The following is an 11,469-nucleotide window of genomic DNA, read 5'->3' on the forward strand; positions in this document are numbered from 1 at the left end:
TCCTTTCCCCAATGTAAGTTCTTGGCATCTGGTTTCTCTGGCTTCTTCAGTCTGTTCCATTGGTCTGTTATAATAATTGATATTTTAGGCTCCCATTCACACAGGTGTCAAAAATTTAATTGCGACCAATTCAGGACTCACATTTTACCTTTAGGCTTGTGCCTAACCTTCATTAATAGTCCTAATACATTGGGAAGGTCCCTTATGATCCCTGATGTCATCTATCCTCACAGGCATCCTCTAAAATATCAGTCCCTCTGTCTGGTCCTTATTTGTGATTCTATGCAGTCTGCTATGGGGACATCCTTATTCCTATCCACATGGCCCTTCAGGCATGACAGCTTTTTCTGATACTTCTGTGCTTCCCTTGGCCTCAGGAGTTATTCTCCTCTTCCCAAGATGTGCCTTCTTCTGTAGAGTCCCTTTGCTTCCTTGTAGCTCTAGCCAAGAAGCAGGCCCATTTGATTTTGGATCCTACAATATATCTGGGGGATCTCAGGGATCAAGTGAAGAACTGACTATAACTACAGTTTTCAATTTTCCCTTTTAATTCTCATCCTACCCTCATAGGGTGGGAAGGGCTGGCTTGTACTCAAGAGCAACCTCTCAAACCTCTTGTCTATGCTACATGTCTCTTGATAGTCTTCTTATTAGCACAAAATGGGGTGAAGGCTAAGCTGGAGAGGGGAAGGGGAAACTAGAAAAATATTATTACTATTATTATTATTTTCAGATGGCGTGTCATTCTATCACCCAGGTTGGAATGCAGTGGTGCGATCTCAGCTCACTGCAACCTCCGCCTCCCAGGTTCAAGTGATTCTCCTGCCTCAGCCTCCTGACTAGCTGGGATTACAGACATGTACCACCACACCTGGCTAATTTTTGTATTTTTAGTAGAGATGGGGTTTCACTGTGTTGGCTAGGTTGGTCTCGAACTCCTGACCTCAGGTGATCCACCCACCTTGACCTCCCAAAGTGCTGGGATTACACGTGTGAGCCACCATGGCCAAAACGAGTATTTGAAAAATATTATCCTGCATCATAAGTAACTTGAATAACTGCATCATAAGTAAGTTGAAGCCATGGGAACTGACAGAGCAGGTTGTTTCTAAAGAGAAATTATCCCAAGAAAAGAAGCAAAAAGTGAGAAAGAATTAAGAGATGAATGGGAACATTATTTTATTAGAAAATCAGTGACCATTCCTACCTTTATGACCCATGTCCCACCAGTGTTTGCTTGATGGGAATTTTTAGGGATGAGGTACATTGCTGTCTTACTACTTTATATCTGAATAACGGGTGTGCCTGATTTCTAGCACATTAATGGATTTTATAACTCAATAAATTATAGGCAGTCAATAAATTTTTATTAAATGAGTGAATGATAAAAAGCAGTGGACGTAACTGGAACTATTAAAGCGGCATGGGGCTATATGAGCAGAAGGAGTTTCATAAGATCAAGATTTAAAATTCATTTGATATATATACTTTTTGCTCAAGTGGTGTTTACGAGTCTTGGGGACCAGTACATACATATTAGAGAATGTATTCATTAAGACGTCTCAGCCAGGCACTAAACTATTGACACAGGAAAAAAAAAAAAAAACCCAACGAAACAACTCTGCAGAGCGGGGTTAAAAATACTGGACTTTCATCCCTCGACTGGAGGTATTACTATAGCGTCAAGCTGACCTGCCATATGGATCACTGAGATCAAAGGCTATAAATTATAATGTTTGCCTTTAAAAAAGTAAATTCAACCCTGAATGTCATAGTTAGCTACTTTCAACTGGAAGCTACAACATGGATTTATGGAATCTGTCTTGGTTTCTGTTCTCGGATGCTCTTCTCATGATTTCTGGCTTGGTAAGTAAACAATATATAGAAAACAATTTAAAAATTTTGGGACAGTTGATATTGATTGTCAAAAAGCGACTGTTTGTTAATGTTTTGTTCTTTATACATCTTGAAATGTTGATCTCAAATGAGTGTTTCTTCTTGGAGAGTAGAGGTGGGCAGGGTGTAGGAGGTGACAGATAGCCACACCAGAGTAGAGATGTTGACATAAAGTTATGTTTTCCTTTTAGTTTCATCATTGTGTAACAAGTTTTCTTTTGATGAGATTGTAAATGGGAATTTTGAAAATCATTCCATTTTTACTGGTGAATGAAATGCAGGTTGCTCCACAGTTAACTTGAGACATAAATGAGTGTCACAGGCATCGTCAGTGCTTACAAAGTTTTGTAACACGGTATTTCTCTTCTGCTTCTTCATCAATTCAGACTAATCCTTCTACAATTTGGACTAATCTTTTCTATCAGGTAGTTTGTATCACAAACCAACTCAAGGTTTTAAATGAAGTTTCAAATGGCTGGTGGAAAACCTTCAGTTGTTATTTTAAAATAACAATTATTATATTGGGGTGATATTCAATAAATAGGAACTAGAGCATTGCAAACAAAAGATATTGATGAATACATATTAAACTGTAATTAGGAATAAATCCTTGATAATTTTATTCTGTAGGTGCCCTGGCATTCCTCTGGGAGTGTATGCCTGTGTGTGGTTATAGTGTGAAACATGCAAAGCACTTGTTAATGTCAAAAATGATGGTAACCTTCCATCCAGTTCATTCCCACATTATATTAAACACTCCAAATGATTCTAATATTTAGATATGTAAGCTGTATTTGAATAAAATTGTACTTTACACTTTTGTGACAATTTATTACAGCTCACAATGTGCTTTCTTTCACATTATATACTGTAACCCTCACAATACCCAGGCAAAGCAGGTACTGACCATATTTTATAGATAGTTTGAGTACTTGGAAGGTGAACTGAATTACCCTTAGTTAGAAGAACCAGTAACATAACCCAGACAGTCCTATGAGCTTTTTTATTTAATTACACTAAGACATTTCTCAGGTTTACTTAGTTTTTTTTTTTTTTTCTTTGGACATGCAGTCTGAGTTTCATTGACCATTTGTGGAGAATCTATTTTCAGAAAAAAAATTAATCACAAAATGTCCCCTTTTTTTCCTTAAATATTTGTATTGTCTTTGAAGGCAGAATTATTCTGGGAGAAACATGAACGTAAAATAACTTGATAAATGAGTCATGAATAAAATTTCTTTTTAAAGAATTGTTATAAATTACAATATTATTTCAACATTGAGAATAAATTATTAGCTTTTTCAAACATTGCTCCATGAATGCTTCAGAAAATCATGTGTAAAGTGAGCACTTATTTGAGAGCTGGAGTCTTACGTTCTGCCTTTTTTCCCCCCATTTTTTGAAGTTGGTTTCTTCTTTCCTTCACCTTCAAATTGATTTAACAGGCAGTTTCATTTTCTATATGAAATGAGAAGACCCTTTGGTCAAAAAGTCATCTTAGACTTCAATTTAGCCATCCTAAATACATGTCAGGAAATAATCCATAATATTAATGACAAAACAAACAAACAACAAATGGTTAGATATAAACTGAATCCAAGAAGACCATTCATGGGCATTATAATAATATATTTTGTTTATGTGTTTATTTCCCAGTCAACTCCAGAAAACTTTGGTGAGTCTATTTTGAGTTTTGCTCTAGGCTATAGAGAACCTAGGACGTATTTAATGCTAAATATCATACATAATTACATATGCATAATTGATGCATAATTGCATTGAACTTTGATCTAACACTGGATTCTTTTGATTTATGGAGCGACATTTTATTGTCCATGTTCCAAGGTTCATATGCCCAGCAGATAAATAGATGGTGGTATAGGGAAGGCCAAGCACAGTGACTGACACATAGACATCCCATAAATGCTTGCTGTTATTGTTTTTTTGTGTCAAATCAGATGGACCTATTAATAACAGTCTACTCAGTATTCACTTGCATACTCAGAGATTTGGCCATATTATATACACCTTTGCAACTTAAAATAATAATTCAAGTTTAACTTAAGAATTTTGCTTGAAAGTTCCAAGGTATACTACTAGCAAGTGATATACATGTATGAGTAGATTGGGCTAGTTTGACCAAATTTAATCATTTGTTTCTTATTTAATCTAGTCTTCTAGTCTTTCAAATTAAGCTTAATAACACATGGAGTGACCAATTTCTTATTCCTGAAGTCATTTGACATTCAAGGAAAGTCGATAGGACAGAATACATACATAAAAGCTCTTTGGAGCCCAACCTGGCACATAGGAGATTCTTAATCAATCACTCAATCAATCAATTAATCAATGTATGTTGAGTCTGAATCTAGTAGTAACTTACTTGAGGCCAAAAGAAACTCACTTAGTTCTGATTATATAAACGATAAAGATTTTCTCCTTTTATAAACATAATGTTCAATTTTGTTGTTGTTGTTGTTGTTTTAATCAAAGACGTAGATGGCGGAATGGACCAGGACATATTCGATATCAATGAAGGTTTGTGGATTTTTTTTTACATAATCTCTTAAGTGTAGAGTTTGAATCCAATTTGCTAACATGAATTTTTATCTGTACTCTTAGGTTTGGGACTGGATCTTTTTGAGGGTGACATCAGACTTGACAGGGTGAGTTGAAACAGTGTAAGGAAGAATCTTCCATTAACCACTGCAAGCCAAGTTCAGAGTAACTAAGAAAGATTAGACAGCATGAATTTTGTTAAGCCCAACTATCTCTAAGGGTGTAGAATCATGGCGACACATTTATTCAATAAATATGTTATACTCAAAGAAATGCATATGATTGTGTCTTCATCTTTCATTACTCAGATTTCTGTGTGGTTCAAGCCACCATAACTCATTACATATGTCTTAGTCTTATTGATTTGACTGATTTTCATCATTGGAGTAATATGACATTTTCATTTTAGAATAGGACCTCACAGATTCAATCTGGTGGAAGCAAAATTAAACTGAATTTGTAAACATCTTCAATGAATAAGGCTTTTTACCACACACAAAAAAATAGATTTTGTGACTTCTACCCTGGCCTTAGCTAAAAATTGCCAAGTTAAGACCCTCCTAAACCTATTCATAAAGAGTGCTGATTCTCATCTAAGTCATCATGCCACACAGATAAACACAGGTACCTTGCATGTAGATTAGGGGGACTAAAAAGTTCATTATCATAAAAGCACTATTTTTTTTCAGTGTTCTCTTACAGAATGGAAATAAGCACTAGTTTTCAAAAGAAAAGATATAGTTTATTGTCCACTAGATTGAAAAATATTAAGAAACTTACTACTTACTATCCCTTTTGGTGATGATAGACAGAAACCAGTATGCTTGTTTAGGAATGTGTTTATAACATGTTATTATACTGGAGAGTATATAAGCTTGAAAAAAAGAAAGAAGATTTGATTTGATAAGAGCTATCATAATTTAAAATATGTACACCATATGACCTAGAAATTATCCAGTAGATCTTTTCGTGTAAAATTCTGCTCTTCCTTCCAACACAGTCCTGAGTCACTCCCTTACTTCCTATGTCATAAGCATCAACATCCCTTACAGTCCTCCCACCCTCAGGAAACAGAGCTGCAGTGTCCCAGGCTTAGTCCTGAGCCTACTCTTCTATCTGTACTCTCTCTTGATCTCACCTTGGTCCAGGGATTTAAATGTCATCTCCATGCCAATTAATCCAAAGGCATATCTCTGGTCCTTTCCTTTCCCTGAGCTCCAGACTGGTCTATCCAAGCGCTAATTTGCCAGCTCCACTTGAATGTCTACAAGACATCTCAGACCTAAGGTGTCCTCTGATCATGTGAACCCTGACCTTGCCCCTAAACTGTTCCTCCCCACTCTCCTCTCTTCATAAAGTCATCCTCACAACCTGACTCTACTCAACTGAACACAAAATCTTCGAGTCGCCTTTGCTTCTCTTCTCTCCTTCACTCCCCATCCAGCCCATCAGCAAGTTCTGTCATTTCCAGCTCTAACACACACTGCAAGTTGTCTACTTTTCTCCAGCACTCTAATTCAGGCCCCATCATCTCTTGCCTGGCTTTTTCCATTAGCCTCCTAATTTATCTTTCTATTTCAGATATGGTTCCCCCATAATCTTTTCTACCCTGTTACTTGTCCTTATCTCTCACGCAAAGTCATTTTTCAAACAGGCAGTGACTTCATTTCACCTCCTGGCTTGAAACTCTTCCATAGTTACCTATGGGTTTAGAATCATCTCCGGATTTAGCCCTAGCCTTCCAAGCCTAGCATGACTTAACTCCTGCTTCTCTCCTCCCCTCTCCCTTCCCCTCTCCACTCTTTTCCTCTCCTCTTATCTCATCCATGTTTTCTCTTCACTCATTAGGCTACTGGTCTCAACACATATTCAAAACATACCAGGCATATTCCCACCTCAGAAGCAGAATAACTAATGTTCCCTCTGCCTGAAACCACTTTCCCAGGACCCCTTTCAACGCTGGTTCTTCTTGCGATCCTATTTCCCCTTAAATGTCATCCCTTCAGAGAGGCCTGTCCTGATCACTCCATCTCATGTACTCCCTCATCCCTCTGCCCTTGTTCACATCTGTCTTTCTAATTTCCTCCCTATTGCGTTCATCATGCTTAAACATATATATTTTTTCATACTGTTTCTCTCCTCCACTAGATATAAGCTCCATGAAGCCAGGGACCTTTATTACCAAGGACTCTCTATTCTCTAGGACAATATTCCATTTGTTGACTGGGTAAATACATTAGTAAAATATTATTCATTTTCCATTACACAGTTTAAAATCCTTTAAACATTTTTGAAAACTTTGACCCAGCACATGTGTGACTTTTTCTGATATTGTGATATCCAGATTATCAAGGTCTTGCTATCACTGTTTTCTTGCATATTTTTAATCTTTAAGTGTGGGAAACTAACCTATAAATCTACCAATATTTGTAGTTCAGTTTTCCAACAGCTATTTTTTGCATTATTCCTTCTTCAACTATATTAACAAAATTAATGATAGAAATTAGTAATGTCTTCCTAGAAACTTTGTTATATTATGATAAAGTAGGGCTACACACACACACACACACACACACACACAGTTTGTGCGAACTGGGAGAGCTTTAAAATTCATTTATTTCTAGATTAACTACTGATTGTTTCCTAAGTGTTTGCCTTATTCATTTAACTAGCCCTTTTGCATTTATTTTTGACAGGCACAAATTAGAAATTCCATCATTGGAGAAAACTATAGATGGCCTCATACCATTCCATATGTTCTAGAAGATAGCTTGGGTTAGTATGTGCCTTGGAGTATTCACAACTAATGTATGTTTCCGATAAAATATGATTACAATGTTTCAAAGGGTGGGCTTATGTGGTCTTTAAGGTTTTGTTTGATTTGCTCCTTTGTGTGGCTATGTACATTTACTTTGAAAAAAATAAGCAAAATGAACAATAACCTAAATGAACGTAACCTAAATGATTCTGTCTGAAATATTTAGTGTCTTGACCAATACAGCAATGCATTCAACCAACAGTTATGGAGAGCCTACTGTGTTATGCTAGGGACATAACGATTAGGGAGCCAGTCTTTTTTTTGTGGGGGAGGGCCTCTGCATCATATATTCATTGAACCAGTGCAAAAACATCTTTTGGGGAGCAGGCAGGCCAGGCCAGGGTCCCGGGAGGATACTGGGGGTGCGGTGGGGGTGAAACATGGAAGAAGAGGGCCTTGCTTCCTCTTCCCATGGCAGGTATGCCTCCTTCTCCTGGAGTCTGGATCCCTGGTGAATGGGGCCACTGACTGACTGTCCGTCTGCCTGTCCCTCTCTATCCCTGCAAATTTGGGGAAGAAGAGTCCTTGGCAGCCCGGGGCTGGGAGCCCAGGTCCTCTGGTGCCTCCACTGACTCGGGCTTCGTGGCCTTGGGCTCCTTGGCCTTATCCCTGTTTCTACTGGCCTCCTGGAGCTGGTGTCACTGCGTCACCTCGGCTTTTAGATTCTCCAAGTCTTTTTGACTGAGAGGAATGAAGAGGATGCCACTGATGCCTCTGAACTGCTCCAAGATGCTGGCCATGCCGGGGACTGTGAAGTTGAGGGGCGGGATGTTGTTGCTGGAGCCATTGCGGTAGATCTCATTCATGGCGCTCCGCAGGACCACGGCTGGCTGGGTCAGGCATTTGGGGTACTCGGAGCTCTCCTTGATCTTCTCCTGGTCCTCGCCCAGCTGGGTATTACGGAGGGTGTGCAGCCCTTCCTTCTGGTGCTGCAGGGCCCACCGGAACTCAGTCTTGCTCTCATAGACCCAGGCGATGAGATGGTGGCCAAGGCCACCTTGAGGGCCTTGGGCCCGTGGTACTTGGTGCTGACGGCCAGCGCGTTGTCCAGGAAGTGTGGCGACAGGTCATACTCCATCACCCTGTGCAGCACCCGCCCGATGCTGTCCAGCACGCCACCTCAGGGTGTCTTCCCCAAGCACCAGCAGCGTGAGGTAGCCGGCGCCCCACAGCAGGCTCAGGGCCGGAGACAGCTGCCTGCTGGTGAAGCAGTGCAGGGCCAGGTGCGTGTTTTCCTGGATGGTGTTGGGGTGCTCGATGCCCGTCACCCGCACGCTCATCAGCACTGCCTCCTGCTGGCTTCTCAGTGCCTCTGCGTACTCATGATGTAGTACCTCATGCGTACCCATGATGTAGTGGAGGCGGGCGAGGAGGCGCAGGCAGGCGCAGATCTCCACGTGCACCGCTCCCTACACTTTGCTAAACAGGTGCAGGGCCTGATTGATGGGCTCACAGGGAGCCAGTCTTTATTTTAAAGCAGTGGTTTCCCCTGTGACCAAGTATACATATGACAAAACGCATAAAATAAACAACTAAACAGAACTTGAAGAACTGGCATTGTTTTATCAACATTTTATTTTGCCAGGTCAGGAACTTCAACAATGTAACATGATAAAAGAGCTTTTATCATCCTCTTTTCATACAATAAATAATGTTATTAGTTTAGTATTAAAATGTTAAAAAGTCAGAAGAATCAAATTCAAAACTAAGGGCAGCTTTTCTATAGAAGAAACTTAAATGTGTTGGAAAACTCTAAACATGGTCTTCATTTTATCTATGGACTAGTGACAATGATGTCACTGACCAGCATTAGTGTAGAAATTGCTGTTTGGGAAAAGTTTGAGTAAAAACCCTGCTATAGTTTTTGAATTTTCTTTTTCTTTTTTTTTTCTTTTTGAGACAGAGTCTTGCTCTGGAGTGCAGTGGCACGAGCTCAGGCTGGAGTGCAGTGGCATAATCTTGGCTCACTGTAACTTCTACCTCCCAGGTTTCAGCAATTCTCCTGCTTCAGCTTCCTGAGTAGCTGGGATTACAGGCATGTGCTAGCACACCTGGCTAATTTTTGTATTTTTTAGTAGGGACGGGCTTTCGCCATGTCGGCCAGGCTGGTCTCGAATTCCTGGCCTCAAGTGATTTGCCTGCCTCGGCTTCCCAAAGTGCTGGGATTACAGGTATGAGCCACTGCACCCAGCCTGTTATAGTTTTTTAAATTTTCAACTTTTATTTTAGATTCGGGGGTAAGTGTGCAGGTTTGTTACACAGGTGTGTTGCATGATGCTGAGGTTAGGGGTCCAAATGAACCCATGACCCAGGAGTTGAGCATAGCACCCAATAGGTGGCTTCTCCAACCCTTTCTCCCTCCCTTTCCCCTCTTGTAGTCCCCAGTGTCTTTTGTTCTCATCTTTACATCTATGTGTATGTAATATTTAGCTCCCACTTATGGGAAAACATATGGTATTTGAAAACTCTGCTATTTTCCTTAAGGATCATGCATTTCAGTGGAGAGTCACAAAAAAGTGAATTATGATAGAATGGAATAAACATGATTAGTGATATGTTCAAAGAGCTATGGGAGCACATTGGAGGGGCATTAAACTCCACCTGGATAGAAAAGCATATGCATTATAAGCAGAGGACACTATATAGCAGGACTGCCACAAAGGTTGTGTAACTTGTACACTATACAACGGACATGACCTCCTGGAGCTGGTGCCACCATGCCACCTCGGCTTTCAGATTCTGCAAGACTTTTTGACTGAGAGGAACGAATGAAGAATGCCATTAATGATGCAGAGCTGCTTCAAGAGGTTGCTCTCAGGTGGCTGGGCCAGGAAACAAGTGGAGCTGATACCAGGTTTACGTTCTTTCTGTTCACCAGGAGGCATTTGTTTCTTTGTGTGAAAGTGCTGTTCACCCGTCTGGACAGCCAGCAACTGCACCCCCTGCTCAGATGTAGTGCCTCTTTCTAATCTGCACACAGGCACCATGTGGGCTAGTGTGGCCTCTGATAACAAGGGAAGGGTGCTTTAGCCAGATGCACCACGATCTGCTAAAGCTTGAAGAAGGGAGAAGACCCTGAGCTGGAATTTAGATTGAGAGTGGGGAGATAGGAAGTTGAGCAGGTAGGCAGAACCCAGGTGGGAAAGGACTTGGGTCTTTACCGTGTTAAAGAACTTGTGTATACTAATAACATGGAGCCACCAAAAGTATTATTGTGGCAGTGAGATTGTTAAAATTGCAGTTTAAAATAATCACTTGGGTTGAAGTATAGAAGATGTGTCGTTAGTGGGGTAAAAAGAAGGTAGGGAGACCAGTTAGAAGATCAGTGAGGAAATTCAGAGAAAGAATTAAGAGATTCCTAACCAAGACTTTCTCAATGGGGATAGACAAGAGTGGATAAATCTAAAAGCTATTTGGGAGGCATTTGTTAGACTTAGTGATTGACTGTAAGAGGTCAAAAAGAAGGTGGATGTAGGTAATGAGATTCTAGTGCTCAGGATTCAGTCCTGGGTAGCTGAGTGGATGGTAATGTCTTTAACAAGAATGGAGAATTTAACTTTGAGGAGCATGAGACAGAGAAGTGTGGTGGAAATTAGCTTTTGGCATGCAGAATTTGAAATGTATCAGAGTCACTGTGGTGGAGATACTAAATAAAGTGTTGGTATATGACCTGGTCATTCAAGATCGAGAAATATTTGGGAGTTATTAGGATATAAGAGATGGTTGAAGCTGTGAGTATGGATGAGCATTTCACACAGTGCCTTGCACAGAACAGGTGCTCCATAGATAACTGGATTTTATTGATTTATCCTGGAAGGTTGTGTTGAATAAGTAAGAAGATGGTCGAGAATGAAACTCAGTGCCATGTTTTGGAACTGGTATAGAAGGAAGATCTGGTGGAAGTTATTGAGAAGGGGGAATTGGCCAGAAACATAGATGAAAAACTAACAGTAGGGTAGGGAAAGCCAGGGCAGGAGTAGTTAGCAGGGTTGGAAGCCATAAAGAGCAAAGGGAGCATGAGGAGAGAAAGAGGTTCATTGACTTTTGGAATCAGGAACCTGAAAGATTTTGAATATATATGTTTTTTAGTTTAGTCTTTTGATTAAAAAATTTTTAAGTTCTTTTATTTTAATTCTCCTTCCTTTCTTCCCTCCCTCCCTCCTTTCTTCCTCCCTCCCTCCCTCCCTTCCTTCCTT

The 11,469-nt window shown here is 40.1% G+C and overlaps 1 protein-coding gene across 2 annotated transcripts in view; it reads left to right on the plus strand.

Moving 5' to 3' along the window:
• Positions 1 to 1,756: 1,756 nt before the first annotated feature.
• The window catches only part of MEP1B (meprin A, beta), a 30,344-nt gene continuing 20,631 nt past the window's right edge, over positions 1,757 to 11,469 (plus strand). Inside the window, exons 1-5 of one of the 2 annotated variants that reach the window (XM_011974385.1) lie at positions 1,757 to 1,866; positions 3,553 to 3,571; positions 4,390 to 4,434; positions 4,519 to 4,562; positions 7,152 to 7,230. In XM_011974385.1, coding sequence (XP_011829775.1) covers positions 1,804 to 1,866; positions 3,553 to 3,571; positions 4,390 to 4,434; positions 4,519 to 4,562; positions 7,152 to 7,230 — 250 coding nt within the window. In that variant the 5' untranslated portion in view covers positions 1,757 to 1,803. The remainder of the gene's footprint in view (positions 1,867 to 3,552; positions 3,572 to 4,389; positions 4,435 to 4,518; positions 4,563 to 7,151; positions 7,231 to 11,469) is intronic. The other variant, XM_011974386.1, reaches the window with a different exon arrangement.

The sequence above is a fragment of the Mandrillus leucophaeus genome, unplaced genomic scaffold (genome assembly GCF_000951045.1).
Source record: "Mandrillus leucophaeus isolate KB7577 unplaced genomic scaffold, Mleu.le_1.0 Scaffold145, whole genome shotgun sequence".
Lineage (NCBI taxonomy): Eukaryota > Metazoa > Chordata > Mammalia > Primates > Cercopithecidae > Mandrillus > Mandrillus leucophaeus.